This window comes from Emys orbicularis, chromosome 11, assembly GCF_028017835.1.
Source record: "Emys orbicularis isolate rEmyOrb1 chromosome 11, rEmyOrb1.hap1, whole genome shotgun sequence".
Taxonomy (NCBI): Eukaryota; Metazoa; Chordata; order Testudines; family Emydidae; genus Emys; species Emys orbicularis.
This window is the reverse complement of record NC_088693.1, coordinates 14,531,439-14,549,823: the sequence shown is the minus strand read 5'-3', so window position 1 is coordinate 14,549,823 and position 18,385 is coordinate 14,531,439. Positions and strand designations below refer to the sequence as shown.

The window sequence follows — 18,385 nt, the reverse complement described above, 5'->3', positions numbered from 1 at the left end:
ATTCATGTTCTGATATAGCTGTAAAACTAATCTGTTTTTCAAAATAAATCACTTTAAAAATGTATAGTGTGTACCTTCTAAAAATGGAACCTACATCTATCTCCGAGTCGTGAAAAATGTGTGTTAAGGTTATAACAACCAACAAGAATGCACTTTTATGTAGAAATCCATGATTTGAGACTTCCTGACTAGCGATTTAAATCAAATCCACCCTGATTAAGAGAACAAAACTCCAGACCTATTAAACAAAAGAACAAACAAAAATCATCTATCAATATAGAACAGGGGCATCTGAGCTGCTCGTTATGACATTCTACACTTTTCTCCTGACACACTGTCAAAACAGTAACCCTTTTACAGATACACTGACAAAGAACATTGGTGTTCCCAGAATCTGCTCTCTAGCTTTGCTCACTAAGTATCATGAAAATACGTCAGAGCCTCCTCTTTCCCCCCTCTTGTTTTTAAGTGTTTTGATGAGTTTTGGCAGCTTTACAGCAGGAAACACTTTTTTTATTAAAGCCACTGGGTATCAATGCAAGTGCCATAGAAGCCATTTAAATTCATGACAGTTGTCCAAATGCAGCAGAAGTTGTCCTTTAAGATTTTTAACTGGCTTACATACATACATATATATATATATATATATATACACACACACACACATATACATATACATATATATATATATAAAAAAAGAGAGCTGAAGTAAAAATGTAAAGTAGCCATCTCCCAATGCAACTGTATTCCAATTCCCCTGCCACCCACCTAACCACTATGTCTCCTGCTTTAACATTAAGAGATTGCAAAAATTACTTGGGTATTACTTAATGCAGCCAGATGTCCTTGTTTTAGTGCCAAAAAGTGTTGAAATGTCATTATTTAGATCTCAAGATGAGAGGTTATAGCTCAGAAATCCACTTTACAGCTATACCTCACAGGAAAAATATACATAATAAAAACATAGTCAGGGTCTAATCTCAAAACAACAGTATTTTACATAGGGGAGAGAAGGAAGGGAGAAATGTGTAGACAGGACCAGAATAGTACACCTCTACCCCGATATAACGCTGTCCTCGGGAGCCAATAAATCTTACCGCGTTATAGGTGAAACCATGTTATATCGAACTTGCTTTGATCCGCAGAGTGCGCAGCCCTGCCCCCCCCCCGAGCACTGCTTTACTGCGTTGTATTCGTGTTATAACGGGTCGCATTATATCGGGGCAGAGGTGTATGTGTTTTAAACTTTATCCCCTGGTTTAAACAAAGCAGATACTGAGGTTCAAAGAACAGCCATTGTTCATAGTCTAGAGCTACCTTCCATACTGGTAAGAATGCTAAAAATCAACATTCTCCTATTTAATTCTCAACAATTTACCATAGCAACCTCAGCACATCACACAACATCAGTACAAAAAGCATCCATGGCCCATGAAACCTTTCTTTCACTACACCCATACCAGCACGAAACCCTTTTTCACCTGACAGTTCTCTTCACATATCTGAGAGTTAGAAATACACACACACACACACACACACAGTCATAGCATCTACACATACAAAATAACTACAAGTTCTACTGCAAAGGGCCCCCGAGCTCTTCAAAGCCTCCCCTTCTTCCAATATCTCCCACCCCCAACCACATAAACACATCTCTGCTGATACTTTCCAAGCTCACAAAGACTACACAAAGACTTGGGGTCTTCCTGATCTCTGGTGGTAAGGAGTTCCACACTCTAGGACTTTCCACTGAGCGCGCTCTGCCCATGATACCCAGAAATTTCACCCTGGAGAAAAGGGGGGGAAGGGCAGATGTAGTGGCCTTGTTAATCACAGCTGCCATGGAGGGCAGTAGAAGGAGAGGCGGTCACTGAGATGGGTCCAAGCGAAGGGATTTGGGAATCAAGAGCAGCATCTCAGGCTGGGTCTGGAACTGTAGAGGTAGTCAGTGCAGACTGTGAAGTACCAGTATGATGTACTCTCTCCATCTAAGTTCATTCCATTTAAGGGGCAGAGCAGCCCATTGTAGCGCCATGTGGCCCATACAGTTAGCCCCAGGTAAGCATATTGCAGGAGTCTAGTCTAAGAGTGACTAAAGCATTGATCAGCCTACTTCGGCTCAGAGATTATGGGGCTTCGAATTTTGGAAGAAGGCATTTCTATATACTGTGGTTCTTTAGGTGTCCAAAAGCAGCAATTACTTCAATAGGACCATAACTGCCTTGACTCTCAGACAAGGACTTTCAAACACTAAGTCTAACAATGTGTTGGAAGAGTCCTAGACAGAGCAGGTGAAAAAGAAGAGAGCTCTCTGAACCATCTATGTCAGACATGGTCAGTTCTCGACAACAGAAAAAAACAAATAGAGACCTGTAAAAATAAAGAGGCCTTTCAGGATCACTGTCACAGGTGGCAAGAAGCAGAGGAAAAGGCATGCCTGGAAATCCTAGCGGAAAACAGCACTGTATACCTAGTCCTTATAAAATATCTAGATTGCAACTCTTTCTACAATGCACTTAATACTACACAATGATAAGAGCAACAGAAAACTAAGATATAAAATGAGCCCCAGGGCTTCAGATCAGCTACTATGTAAATTAGAGCCTCAGGAGTGGGTAGATTTTCTAGCTCATTTTATACATGGAATTGAAATGATATTTCGAATAATTATGAGATGACTGATATATGCTGCATTATTTTAAGATTAAACATAAAAAAGTGTTTACTTTAGAACAATCTGAAGTCTATTTTTTCTTCTAGTTGCAGCTCAGTTTGATCTACTCTGATTAAAAATTATGCAAATTTAAAGAGAAGAAATATGGAGCTGAGGGTCAAGTGCACAGAATAAATTCTTAATGGCTCTTACCTGGTGATCTGAGGTTTTGTTAAATATCACCAAGGTTTTTTTGTTTGAAGTTCTCCCTACACAGAGATACAGCATTATAAATTCTAATGCCAAAGTAAACTCGTGGTTTCTTTCCTCAGAAGGATTTCTGCTAGGTATTCAGCATTATGGACCCACAACTCCTATAAATCAGTATTGTCTTATGTTCTACTAGTAAGAATCCATACTGCATGCTGAACATGCATGTTGTACTATGCAATCCATGGGGACATTATCAGCGCCAAATTGATTTCTATATCACAATTTCCTGCTCGCTTTGAAAAGGAAGGGGCCTGTGTATTTCAGATTAGTGTTAGCTTTGAGAAGGAGGGTTTTTGCACAAATGCACAAACTGCTTCCTACCGTGGCTGACTAGAAAAGACACTATGCAAGAAAATGTTATGGTGGAATCAACATTAAAGATGATACACAGAGAGCAGCCTTTGTGTCTCTCTCCTGTGTGTGACTGGAGCTGGTACAAAATTAATCCACCTCCAATCCAGAGGTAGACAATCCCTAATATTCTTTTAATGCCTTATTCTGAGCTGGTGTGGAACCTATACCGCCAGTATTCAGCAGATGTGGTGGCAGTTCTCCCTACTTGAGAATACCATGGGCCTGTCCAAACTCATGTCAATAAAGTGAAGATGCACTATCATTTAACTCTAAAAATTAAAGCGCTGCAGTTATCTATAATCTAGTGGAGAAGAGCTTGCAGATTCTACATTGTAAGAAAGTATCCACTCCTTTGTCACCACAAAACAAACAAATATATTTACTCACTGCATATTTAGCCCTGGGTGACCTCAAATCCCAGAGCGTCCAGCACTTTCCCAGAGTTAGTGCTGCATGTCCTGCCTGCTGTCCAACCAGATCAAGACTGGGGACTTCGTGGATCAGTGTCCCAGAACAGGAAACCTACCTAACCTCTGGGATTTCAAAGCAACATCCAAGGTAAAGCTTGTGGAAACATGAAGGTTTTTTCCTTAGAGAATAGTTTGAAATCCAAAGTCCACCCATGTTTGAGCCAAGACTGTGATTTCAACATTCCCAGTAAGAGAATTAAACTTTCCGTGTGCAATCTGACCACCAGTTGGGTAGCATAAGCCTTGGGAAAGCTAAGAAAGTCAGCAAATGCTGATGGGTAGTCAACAAGTGCAGGTCAGGTACCAGAGGTGGTCTGATGTATTTATACTGGGTAAACGGTATTGGTGGGGGCTGGGAGCAGGAGAGGAAAGAAACACAACAAGGCAAGCCAAGTCTTCCTTTTGAGAAGATGCTCAAGTTGAGATGCTTCAGCACTTCATTTGTGTCTTTTCTAAAGCAATTAACAAGATCATAAGCTTCCTTAACATGTTTAACATGTGTCCATGATATCTGTAGGAAGATTCATCCTGGAACAAAGATGGGGGGAAAAGGTAATACAGGCCATTTATATTAAAAAAACATTTGTCCAACTATATTTTTTTTATAATTGTTTCAGCAATTATAAAACATGGTTGACTAAGACCCGTTCCTCCTTCTGGTCTTGAATATTTTTAGATAAGAAGTTAGTCTTCCAACTTATTCAAGTTAGTGTGAGAAAGTGGAGAACCAATACAAGGTCTAACAATCTACATAAATAAGGCTTGGCAGAATTTGATTTTTGTTTTTTTTTTATAATTTTGATAGATATCAATGGTTTTTTTTATGCTTTAAGATTTTTATTGATTTAAATTTTCAGAGTTGCAGGATATGATGGGAGGTCAAACAATAATTATGTAACGATAGTACATGTTGAGAGTCAAAAGTTAAAGCTTTACAACTGTTGACGGTTGTGTTTTAACATCACATCAAAAACCACAAAATAAATATCCTTAAATCAAACTATTAAGTTCTAAAGCAGCATTTTTCTTACTTTGTCTATTTGTAAGTTTCTATCATCATCGATGGAAATATTTTTTTCGTCTGTTTGTGTGTACTGGGTGAAGTCAACGTTTATTGATATTTGCCAATAAAAATCTATTCCTTCCAAGCCTTTATATTAGGAATACCCAGCCTCTGGAGAAAAGGGGGATGACTTGGATTTGCCGCTTTCCACAAACCAGCATTCCCTGAAATCTTCAAAAAACAGAGATGCATGGTCAAGTTCCATCCTGCCTGTGAAGTCTGCAGACTGAGAAGCAGAAGTAGGACAAAGTGTGCATCACCACCACTAGGTTGCTGCCATCACATCAAGGTCTATGACCACTGAGGACATTCCAAGTTTCTGGGGCAAAAGGCCCACATTCTGGAATCCCAGTTGCTGGGATTTCAGTTCAGGCAGGAATCTAGTCTTCAGTCTGAATGGGGAGGGGGAAAGGAATGGAATCTGTTGGGATGGAGGATCCTGAACTTGATGTACTATGTAGATGTATGGCAATGAAATCAAGATAGTGTGAGTGGGAACCCTGTTCTGTGGATCAACCTCATGAGGGGTGTTCTGTTGATCTTCTGTGGATAAATTAGGATGACCAGAAGGGAGAAAAGTATAAAGGGATGATGTATGGCTGTTATTTCACCTGAACATAGGCATTCATGGCAGGGACTATGTCAATCCAGCTGTGACTCTGTTGCTGATGGGCATATACAAAAGCAGGAAGCTTCGCTGAGGAGACTGAACAGAAGGCAATGTAGCCACTAAAACCCAGCTGCTTCATCAGCATCAATCCAGTTTTTTTAAGATCATCACTTCTTTGTACTGGTGACCAAAATCATACATCCAGCATTATGATTTCACTGAAGAAACAAGAGCAAACTATGGCTGAGATTGGACAAAATCTTCTAATGATAAATATCTTTAACTTCAAACAACTTTGAAAAACAGGTGAAAGTTCAATGGATTTAGAGGGGGAAGTGATGTGTGACACATTAGGAGTTTGCCTCTCAGCATGACAGCACCTCTTTAATTTACCTGATGCGGCTGATAAACAAGAAGATTGCATTCCTTATGCAACAGAAGCAATGTTATCAGAGTATGCAAATGGAAAAGGGCAAACCTAGAATGGGAAGATAAGTTAATTTCCAGCTTCACATGAAATATGGACTATTGGAGTGAAGTTACTCAAAGGGTCACCATAACAACAGCTAGTAGTTCAAAGAAAGATGTAATTAACATTTTTAACAGGGAGGGTAATTAACCATGGAACAGACTGTCAAGGGAAGTGATACATTGACCACCACTTTGAGACTCTTAATATAGATTGGATCGCTTCCTAAAATATATGTTCTAGTTTCACCACTTATTTGCCTCAAAAATGTTGACTTATGTAGCACGGAAGAATAATTCCCATCAATGCAGCAGGAATTACTGTGTGAAGTTCTTTGGTCTGTTTTATTCAGGCAGTCAACTAGATGATCATAGTGGCCTTAAAATCTACAGACAAGAATTTCAAGGCTGTCATTTTGGGGGGCATCAATTTCTGGGTACCCAGCTCCACCCACATTAATGGGGAATATCCCTCTGACCCCCCAGAGGGCAGGTACTTCCCATTTTCTGAAGACCAGGCCTCTCTGCGGGGTTTATTTGAATACCCCAAAATTGAGACCACCAAAATCACTAGTCACTTTTCAAAAATTTGGCCTTTGAATGTACAGAGAGCATCAAGGACAAGTGTAGCAAACTACTGACGTTGAAAGTAAATGGATAGTCAGATTAGAGATACAAATTGTTCAGCAAACAAGAGCAATGCTATCTAGACATTTTAATTCAGGTAAGACAGAATGACAATTAAAGTACACATGATATACTAATCCTTGGTGGCATTATCTGATTCATAACATTATTTGCAACAACATGGTTTCTGATAGCAGCAGCTTCTTTTTCAGTTTTGACATTTGAAGGGTTAGAAGCTATACGTTTAAAGAAGGAGAAAAATAAAATACTACCAACTCTCAAGAGTTTGAATGCCTTGAGGAAAACACATTGCCAAGTAGGCATAACTTGCAAGGAGTGCTCATATTTTGGTTGTTAGTTATAGCAAGTAGTTACAATGAAAACAAGTTTTGAGATTTAAATTCATTTAAATACATTTAATTTCCAGGGCTTGATTCCATTTTAATTCATTTTAAGGGTAAATTATTCCTGTTTCTGACAGTTTCAAATGAATGTTTTAGTCTCCTAGAGTTTTAATGATGTATGTGTCATCTTGTGACTTTTGTTTGATGGCATGGAAAGAGACACTCCCTGCAGTGGCAACTGACGTGCTTTATGCCGGCGGTGCATTATACACCTAAAGGTTTCTAATGGGAAATGTTGGCATCTATGACCCTTTCTGAGAACGAGATCTGACATGCAGCACCTAATTGGGACCTCCTCATGAGAAAACCCAGTAGCAGTTGCATTAATTAGAATTAAATATCACATTTCATTACTCACAAAAAGGTCTTTAAACATTTAAGTTCTGAAGCTTGATCATAAAAGCTCAATATAGTGTACTTACAAAGATATTGGTAACTGTTTTGATAGCCTTCTCTTTCCTTTGCATAAACTCGTCATCCTGCAAGACAATTAATTGACACAATTAAAAACCAAAAAAATTAAGCTTAAGCCTCAACACTACTAATGCATTTAGCAAGCAGACTTGTCAACTGATTCCTAAATGAGCTGCTCAATTATTCAGTTAAGTACACTTAACTCTACAATTGCATCAACAGTCTGTCTGTTCTCTGTTCGTACAGCACTGCTACAATAGGGTCCTACCCAAGACTGGGGATCCTTGGTGAAATCGCAAGGCAAATTAACATGGACTTGTTGCAGAGGAAAGTAAGTGTTTCAGTGTACAGTAACTCCTCACTTAACGTTGTAGTTATGTTCCTGAAAAATGCAACTAAGTGAAACGATGTTAAACGAATGCAATTTTCCCATAAAATTTAATGCAAATGCAGGGGATTATGTTCCAAGGAAATTTGGGTGGGGGGGACAGACAAAAGGCGTTATATACTGTACAGTACTGTACTGTGGTTTGGAAGTGCCCCTGGCTTACCCCACACAGGCACAGCCAACTGCAGGCAAGAATGCTAGGAAGCACCTTCGCAGCAGCAGCTTCCCCGGAGAAGAACAGGTGCCGACTTTGCCGGGGGATGCTCCAGGCCCGCCTCTTTCTGTCCCCGCTCCATTCTAGGCCCACCTCTTCCCACCCCCACTCCACCTCCTCTCCGGAGCAGCAGCATCCCCGCTCCTCTCCCCTCCTCCCCCCACCAAAGTCCTAAGCGCCGCCAAACAGCTGTTTGGCATTGCTTAGGACTTTCTGGGAGCGAGGGGGAGGAGTGGAGATGCAGCACTTCCCTGCTCCTCTCCCTCCCTCCCAGAAAGTCCTAGGTGCCGCGAAACAGCTGTTTGGCAGTGGGGGAAGCACTGGGAGGGAGAGGGAGGAGGTGGAGAAGAGGAACTTGTGCAATGCTCCCTTGTAAAGTCACTGCTCTTCTACAGAATCTTACAAGCAGTGGACAGAGCAGGCAGCCAAACAACGTTATAAGGGAGCATTTTGCACAACTTTAAATGAGCATGTTCCCTAATTGAGCAGCGACGTAACTTTGAAACAACGTTAAGAGGGAGGACGTTAAGTGAGGCGTTACTGTAATGGTTACTTAGATTTCAGTTTGGGAAGGAGGGTTGTCAGCATTATTATTTCCATTTTAATGAGGATACTGAGGCAGAGAGAGGCTCAATGACTTGCCCAATGTCACATAGGAAGTCTGTATCTGTAACAGAGCGGGGAACTGAAACCAGTTGCAGCCTATCACCCTAGCCACTGGGCCATCCTTCCTCTCACAATTCTGTATTCAAAATACAGCTGTTTTAGGAAGTGGATCTATTATTATAGTTTAGACATTTGAGATTTTTAATCTCTCTTTTATTACCACTCATCCAGCATTATCAAAGGAACCTATGGGGTTTAGGAGTCCAACTCTGAATGAACATCAATGGGATTTGTGCACCTAACTCCCTTAGTGGCATTTGAAAATTTCAGACATATGCCAGTCTGTGTCAGCAATCTCACTGGTTAACCAAACCAGTTAACAACTGAAATAGCAACTGCACCTCCCCAAAATGGAAAAGGAGGTCTAACTCTAGATGTCCATAATATTCCTAGCACAAATGGTCTATGGAAAGACAACACAACAGTAACCTCAGACAACCAATTAAAATGAGCAGGTGAAAGATGTAACTAAATGTTTGTAAACTCATACTTCCTTAAAGACAGTGCAATTGAATACCACAATTTCATAACAAGTTCAGCTGAAGAGTGGGGGGAAGATTGGCAAGAGGTTATAAAGTTTTCAGTTACATATTCAGAGGTAGTTTCACAACCTCAAGGAAATAAAAAGGGATTGCACAGCAAATCAGCCCATCACACTAGAATTCTACTCCATACAGTTTAAGCAAAAGTAGTCTGTTATGCAACTGTAAACTCCTTAGTATTTCATTTCTATAAGCCGTTGTGAAGATAACTAATGTACTGAGAGAACTAGTCCCAATGGATTGGTTCAGAAAAGGACATATTACATATCTCAACCTCCAGGCTAATATGACTAGCATTATCAGAGATATTTTGCCCAGAGCTGTTGCAACTGTAACAATTTGATATTGTCACTTTCTGGGCTGAAACAGTGGCTCTAAGCAAAAGCTGGTAATATCATACTTATGAACTATTTGGGGTTAGCAAGAATTCATCTCCCCCGATATACGCGGATGGACCTTCAATTTGGATTCTGGTGTTTACTTGCTTTTCTAACAGTAATCTTCATAGTTAGACCCATCCAGTTATAGACTAAAAATCATGGCCAGATCCTCAGCTAAGGTAAATCAGCACAGTATTATCAACTTCAATGCAGTTACACGGATTTACAGCAGCTGAGGAGACAGCCCCATGTGTGTACAGACATATTCTGAGAGAAAACAAAAAGATTTAGCTAGGTCTTACCTCTGGTAGACTACGAGTTTTCTGAAACTGGGATATGGAATAGGAGCGGATATAGTCTCCCATTTCTTCTCTAGTTTCTATTGCACGTTTCACCAGCCACTAAAGAGAACATTGATACTATTATGCAACAACTTATTTCTAAGTATTTTGTATGTGAAAAAAATCAAATATTTCAAAACTCAAAGTTTTTATGGATGTGTGACACCTCAGTGATTAACTCCATAAATAGCTCAATAACATTAGCTATTTTATTATCTTCATCTTCTCTATTTTTGTACATATTAAAAACTCAACAGAGTCATAAACTAAGTAACATTCATACTGTGTCTGTAACCCAGGCCTTCCCACACCCCATAGACTCATAGACTTTAAGGCTAGAAGGGACCATCATGATCATCTATTCTGAGCTCCTGCACATCGCAGGCCACAGAACCTCAGTCACCCACTCCTATAATAGGCCCATAACCTCTGTCTGAGTCACTGAAGTCCTCAAATCTTGATTTAAAGACTTCAGGCTACAGAAAATTCTCCATTTACTCTAGCTCAAACCAGCAAGTGACCTGTGCCCCACACTACAGAGGAAGGTGGAACACCCCCACCCTCCCATCTCTGCAAATCTGATCTGGGAGAAAATTCCTTCCCAACCCCAAATATGGTGATCAGATAGACCCTGATATGTGGGCAAGACCCACCTGGGAAAGAATTCTCTGTAGTAACAGAGCCTTTCCCATCCAGTGTCCCATTTCTGGCTGTTGGAAATATTTGCTAATAGTCATCACGTGCACTCCCTACAGACAAGCATGACTGAAGGAGTGGGGACAGAGTGAGTGCCCTGATCCTACATTGTGAACCACATGGGTCATTGACTTTAACAGGTCTCTGTGTAGGTGCAATAGTCCCCCAAAGTAAATCACAATGCAGAACCAGAGCCTTAGTTTGTAAGTTCCTTTAGGCAAGGACTGTGTCTTTCTAGGTTTTCTGAGTCACCTAGCACATTCTGAGCAACATTATTTGTATAACAACGCATTGCAGAACTAGATATATTCACATATGGTTTATCCCATATATTCATGTCTGCTATTTCACCAAGAACTTTTTTAATTCCCACTGTAAATTTATTCTCATGGATTTTCCAAATTAGTGACAATTACTGAAAAAATGTTGAGTTCCACATCAAAATCCCATTGCCTCTCTCGCCCAAGATAAAAAGCCAATTGTCAAAGTTGATTTCGGAAGAGCCAAGGAAGTCAATACAATTACTAGGAATATTCATTGGAATTTTGCCTGTATTGACTGATTTTTTAATTCAAATATTTAGATTTCACTCAATCTCAGTCCAAAAAGCAAAATATAAAATAAAACCTAAGAAAACTATGTGGGACAGTTTAACCACAAAGCATCAAGCTAGTGACTGGAATGTTTTAGCTTTTTCCCTTGCTGTTCATCTTTAAAGAATTTCTGAGCAGAAGCAGGCTGACTCTTCCCACCCCCCATTTTTAATTCTTTCCTTTCTTCTCTCTCTTTACACCCTCTAATCCCCACTTTAAAAAAACAACAACAACAACAACAAACTTGAGTGTTTTTTAATCTCATTTATACCCTGTGTTTTGAGCCACTTTCCTTGTAACTTATTTCATATATTTATTACACTTTGCAAGGAATATCTTACTGCACCAGGACCCTACATGGGCTCAAAAAAGAACCACTAGCAGATTCTAAAGCAAGATTTCTTCCAACTGGCAGAATACTGCATGCAGAATCCAGCCCAATGTTGCAGGTAATCCAGACAATTTTGTTCTTCATGTGGGTCAGAGTGTGCTTTAGAATTCCATTTTATATAAAGACATCCTGGTGTTTTAAAATATTTACCCTTAAAAAAAAGTTTTTAACCTCATATTTCATTCCAAAGCAGAACAAACTTGCAGAAGGTATAAAGTTCAGCAGTCACACAGGTATTAAAAGTCCTATGTAAGTATTAAGGCTTTTGCTTTGTTTAAAAAAAAAAAAAAGTGTGATGCACAACAAAGCTATTACCTGTACAACAGGGAATATGTGAATGAAATCCAGTCCCTGGATCTGATGAGGCTCCAAACGATGGGGGCACTTCATTTTTGGTAAGACAGACACAATTTTCTCTGTTAAGGCACTATTTTAAAAGAAAAATATCAAAGTGTAAACAATAAAATGGTTTAAATTTTAAAGAATGACATTTCCAAAATATGCAATGTTGTTGTAGCCATGTCGGTCCTAGGATACTAATTTCCAAATTACGTAGTAGTTTGAAAGTGCCCTCTATTGGATGAAACTGGATAACACAATCTGGAAAAAAAACCTCTTGTTTTATGAGCACAGTTGTGAAGTCGTATTTTTTAAAATTAATAAGCCTATTGCTTGTTTCTTAATTTCCATTATTCAACATCAAATTTAAAATATCTTAGGCTGATCAGATGCAGTGCACGCAAGATCGTGAGGGATATCTATTTTATACATATGTTTCTGTTACCATGCACATACATTTAACTGCTCAAAGAGAGAGAGACTAACTTTAAAACATAAAATATATAATTATCAAAGAAAGTTCAATTTCAGGATGAAAAATCTGGAACTTAAAACTGTCTGAGTGGATCTCTGCTGTTATTACTAATTAAGCGCCCTCTCCTACAAAAACCATGAAATAGCTAGAATATTGTAAAAGTGGAATATCTACCAAGAATGCTGCTTACATGTACAAAGTCCAATCAGCTGGAGTATATATAATCCAGTTTGCTGAGAAAAAAATGTCCTTCTGCAGCTCATAAAAGTGCTGTTAAAGTGAAAGGTAGCTTAACAGGGGGATAACTCTACTGGGGTTCAATCTTGCACCACTGAATTAACAGGAGTTTTGTCACGGATTTCAGAATAAAGCATTTTTTCCTGACCACAAAGAATTAAGTTGATATACAACGAATTGGTGCTCATGCTCAGGAAGTATCAATCTTTACAGACAACAACTTAAAAGAGTCACTGATGTGATATATTTTCCCCAAAGGAAAAAAAAATGAGTGTCCAGATACTGACATCAGTGGCAGAGACTATCATCCTAAAGAGCTGCTGATGTTTTGAAAGAAAATTGCCCAGAAGGATGGGAGAGAGTGGGATGGAAAAGAGAAAAGATCCAGAAACTGGGGATAGTGCCTGAAGAGCCAATGTTGATTCAAAGAGAAATAGTTGAATGCGAATTTTGTAATTCCTCTTATAGATGTCTCACCATGTGATGTAATTTCCACTATGTCAATGTGTTAATGAGATGCATTAGTGTTCTTTCTTTGTACAACCAAGAGTACATGCAATCCGTTTAAAATATTTTTGTCCCACAGAGGGACAAGAAATCATGTAACAAACATAACTGCGATGTTAATTTATGCTTCCATACTTATTTTGATTACATTTATAATAGAAGACCCAAGATTTTTATTATTAGAACATTGTCTACTAAGAGCTGGCAAAATGTGCACTGGACAACAACATCAACAGAATACTTGCTAATTAATCCCTATTAACACCACCCCAAGAGCTGCATGGAAACATTGAGAGAGACTACCAGTTTAAAAAAACAATATATTTTAAAAAAACAAATATCCTTATTTATACTACTAACACCTTAGATTATTAAACATCCAAATAGTATTGTTATAACAATTTCTGCTATTTTCTCACTGTTTACTTTTTGCATTTTCTTCAGCTAGAACAATTAAAACAGACTATAAAGTTTCACTTTGATTCTTGTAGACTAGCACAGTCCTTTATTTTTGGAGTTCCAAATATTCCACGGGAATGTTTAAATTCAAACTTCTCTGTATTAAATTTAAAAAAAAATCAACTAAAATGTTTTCATTAAAGTAACAGTATCAAGGGTGACTTTCTTTTTAAGGACACAACTGATTTTTTTGTCCTGCTATCGTTAAAACTAACATCCAAGATTTTTATGAGAGATAAGAGGAAAAAATACATTCATCTCTATTTTCTGTTTCTTTGTGCATTTAAGAGTACTTTGTGTATAGCTCATTTCCCCTGGTGATGTGGATGTCTCTCAAAGCAACAGGAGAGAAAAATAACTTTTTTTTTTTTTTTTAAAGTAACATGATTGTAAACATCACTGAAAATCAAGAGGGGAACACAGAGGCAGATATAGTAGCTAAAACTATATTCCACTTATCTGAAGTGGAAAAATGGGCTTTTAATGCAACTTGCCTGGCACTGTCCTTCCTTAGTTACTTCCTGCAAATTTTAATTGTGGTCTACAACAGTGGGGGCTGCGGGAAGCGACGCGGGCCGAGGGATGTGCTGGCCGCCCTTCCTGCAGCCCCCATTGGCCTGGAGCGGCGAACCGCGGCCAGTGGGAGCCGCGATTGGCCGAACCTGAGGACACAGCAGGTAAACAAACCGGCCCGGCCCGCCAGGAGCTTTCCCTGAACAAGCGGCGGACCGGCTTTGAGAACCGCTCATCTACAGGACCCCAGGTTTATCAAGAAACATACTGCACTTTAAAAATGTTGCATTGCCCTTCTAAGGAGAGCTGCCATGGACTAATTTTGCAACCTTCCATGATGCAAGGACTGGCTAGGTGGCAATCAAGCGCTGTCTCTAAAAGGTGGCAGCAGCAGGAAGAAGCCTCTTTGGGTTTCCACCCACCATGTGAATGCTCTCCATCCTCCCTTCCTCCACAGTTTGGGGTACTTGTGAGCGACTTCCCTTTCACAAGGGTTTAGATCACAATGTTATGCTGTAGATTTTATTGGTTGATCCTTGCAATTCTAAGTTTGAGACCACAAAAGAGGACCAAAGGCGATTTACAGTGAAACTTGTCTTCCGCAACAGACAACTAATTAACATGCATCATCTTCCAAGAGACAGAGAACTGAATTATACTAAATACATGGGAGCCTTTGGGAAGTGGTCTCCTAAAACAGGAAATTTCTCAGTAAAACTGATCCCCTGTACAGGTTTCACATATATAAACATGATGGTGATTTGTATCAAATTTTTTACAATATGAAAAACCAAACCGTGGTTCCCACTTCATCAGCTTACATTTTCTGACCAATTGTAGAGTTTTCCTGAAACAATAGATCAACATCAATGTCAAAGCTGCAAGTAGTGATGCACCAGGTCATGCCACCAACTACCTAAAAATGAACAAAAATACGGTTATTTTCACTTTACATTTGAGAGGGGAAATTTTCAAACAAATATGATTTAAATCCAACCAATATGGCTTCACGTTTTTAGTCTCCTTTCCCACCTCCAATACAGCACGATTCAAATGCCATCTAATATCTCATCAAAATATAGTGAAGAGAAGAGAAATACAAGACCACCATTTGTGATGTTTCATTTTATTTTTTAAACTTGATTTCCTAGTTTTCTTGAGACATTGAGTTCTCTGACACGCAAGTAGATGAAAATCCAAGTACACTGTCAACCACGAAGAATGGAATAAAGCTTTTAAAAAAGTGATGAAGTGGCTGTTTTAGAGATTGTGAGCTATACAAACTCAATAAACAAGGATTGGAACATGTGTTCTCATTTACCTAATCCAAGTTTTTCCACTGCTATTCTTTTATTATTTGCATTAGAAGTAGCACACAAACCCCCCACAACATGCTAAGCACTATACAAACAGTGACAGAAAGCCCCTGACCTGAAGAGGTCTCTATCTTAGGCCCCAACCCTTCAAATATTTATGAACATGCTCAATTCAAAATACCAGAGCAGTCTCATTGATTTCAAAGGGTCTACTCACTCAAAGTTAACCATGTGTACATATTTGCAAAACCTAAATACACAACAGACAAAGAGGTAACAGGCACAGAGAAGTGAAGTGACTTACCCAAGCTCTCACAGCAGGTCAGTGGCAGAATCTAAATAGAACTCAGGTTTCCTGACTTTCAGTCCAGTACCCTTTCTACTACACCACACTGCCTCTCTAATATAAAACACTCAGCATAGTTATGAAATAATCCTTGTATACGAGAGTCTAGTTTGTTTCTCATACTTGACTGTCTAGTGTGACAGTCGGTAGAAGGGGGGGTATTTTTATTATAACAATATTTGTTAGTTAATCAAACAATTAACAAAAAGTCCTATAAAATATTCTATACCATAACAACCTACAGAATTTCACTACAAACACTTATGTATGTAAGTAACGCCACAGCAGGATCAGGATACAAGGCGCCAGTCCCACAACTGGACGTGTGTGAGTACCACTGAAGTGTTCATTTCCACAGATCCAGTTACAGAATCAGGGCCTTAGATAGTCTTCCTTAGGCATACTTATATTTGTGCTTGTAAAGTGCTGTGACTGCCTATGGCGCTATAAATATAATAGCTTGCAGTTTTAACAAGCAAAGGTTTATAGGACAGCACAACTATCCTATGTACAAGCAAACTATTGAAAGAAATGAAAGAGCCCATTTTCAAAGGCTCTGCCATAACTACAAGGGATGAATTTTCAAAGCAAGGTTCAGGGATTTATCATCAAGTCAAATGTTAAACCAACAAAGGTACCTCTCTAAGCATATACTCTGTACAGCATGACTTACTGACTGTCTTTGAGGATGAAGGTCCCTATAACTGCCTTTCCACGGAATTACCTAACCCTTCCCAAAAGATTTCCAGCAACAGTCCAAAAACAGCTTCACTAGATAAGTTGTTCCATTCTTTCATGAAACTCCACACCTGATAACTTCCTTAACCTTCTTTCAACTTGCCCCCATTACTCCTCATTTTCAGTATGAATAGTACCTTCTACAATGATCATACCACAACGCAAACAAGTTTTCATATTAAACAAATTTAGGTTCTTGTTTGTTTAGCCATGAAACTCTAGTTCCAGCTAAATTCCCCACACACCCACTTCAGAATTTTAGGCCCTGATTCTGCAAATAGTTATGTATGTGCTTAGCTTTATGCATGTGAATAGTCCCATTGAAGTCAACAGGACCACTCATATGAGTAACTGCAGAATTGGGTGCCTTCGTTCCCTGAGATAGGGACTCAGTTTTGCTCATATCTTCACTACATTAGTGGCACTATATAAATAATAAAAATAACTTGATTTGCTGCTGATCTCCCCTCCTCCTTACTACCTGGAACTATTAAGCTGAATTTGAAAACCATATTTAGTAAATACAGTAAACTATGTCTAATTAATAATCCTGAATTATAATCTCACCTTGTCAAAGGGTGATAACCCTTTGATTCTTGCCCTGAAATACCCAGCTGCCACCAGCAACTCCAAAATTTCAGTCAATTTGATGTTTTGTTCTTCATCTTCTCTGGTTTCAACCTAACAAACAAAGATACAATTAGCCCTAATTTTAAAATATTGTATTCACTCTACTCCTCCAACCACCCAACATTAGGACTCAAAATAAAATTTCCCAGTTTTTTTCTTAATATAGACCACGTGTATGTTAATAGAGAGATTCTCTCTCAGACACTTCCCTTCCATTTGCAATCTGATAACATCTTTATGGCAACTACAACAATTGCATACATGGAAATACATTAGGCAAGTATTTAATGTGTTTCGAAGTGGCTTTACCATGAAATGTTTTGTCCTGTTTGAGAAAACCCATGTATTATTTACCAATCACTCTTGCCCTTTTATTTCAATCAGTCTGCATCTCTTCTCTAAATGTGGTGTTTTCTCCCTCTTTTAAATAAACAATTCAGCCGTTGCATTTAAATTGAATCCATATCAGTTCCTGCTCTTCATTAGATCTCCCTGTCCTATCTGTTCTTAAAGTAAATCCAAACAATATGGGCACCAATTGCCACAGCACAGGTAACATACCTGTGATTCTGCAGTTTTCTGTCAACTCTGTAGGTCTTATACAATACTACATCTTAAATGTAATGTTTTCACAAAAATTTGTATGAAGATGGTAAGAGAAATGGTTGTGGGATTCAACTGTTTTCTTTAAACCAAACAAACCATTTTCAACAGTCCAGAGTAGGGCAATAGCAGCACTAATATCGAGCACTTATATAGCAGCACTACTATAGAGCACTTATATTAAGCTTTTTTTATTATTATTTCCAAAGCACTGTGCAAATATTAACTAATTAATTCACACAACACCCCTGTGTAATAAGTGTTGTTACCCCCATTTTACAGGTAGGAAATGTGGGGAAAGGAGAATTTCCATGACATTCCAAACCCTGGAAGAAGAATCAGCTGTAGAGCTAGGAATAGAATTCACACGTTCCTGGCTTCAGGCCTTATGCTCAATCGGCTAGAAACATCCTGTCTCTTTTAACTCAAGAATCAATGCAGGAAAAAGGAAGCAAGGCTGGGAAGTCGCTGCCTTTGCAGTATTAATAAAGTAAGACAATCCGCCAGACCAAAGTGTCTCCAGCTGTTTACGTTTGGTAGAAATGTAAGGGTCCAACCTCTTAATCTGGGAGTCTCCTGATATTTTACGTTGATGTGGGAGCTTTCTCACTCGGAAAGGAATCAGCACTCACACGTACAACACTGCTGAGATGAGCAGAGGGCTGCAGCCAGGGC

General features: G+C 39.0%; 1 protein-coding gene across 1 annotated transcript in view; it reads right to left on the bottom strand.

Moving 5' to 3' along the window:
- The window catches only part of CCDC93 (coiled-coil domain containing 93), a 104,020-nt gene that overhangs the window by 85,103 nt on the left and 532 nt on the right, over nucleotides 1-18,385 (bottom strand). Inside the window, exons 2-6 of the mRNA XM_065413461.1 lie at nucleotides 17,045-17,158; nucleotides 14,899-14,993; nucleotides 11,863-11,974; nucleotides 9,829-9,927; nucleotides 7,345-7,401 (exon numbers count right to left, since the gene is read on the bottom strand). Of these exons, the coding sequence (XP_065269533.1) occupies nucleotides 7,345-7,401; nucleotides 9,829-9,927; nucleotides 11,863-11,974; nucleotides 14,899-14,993; nucleotides 17,045-17,158 (477 nt within the window). The remainder of the gene's footprint in view (nucleotides 1-7,344; nucleotides 7,402-9,828; nucleotides 9,928-11,862; nucleotides 11,975-14,898; nucleotides 14,994-17,044; nucleotides 17,159-18,385) is intronic.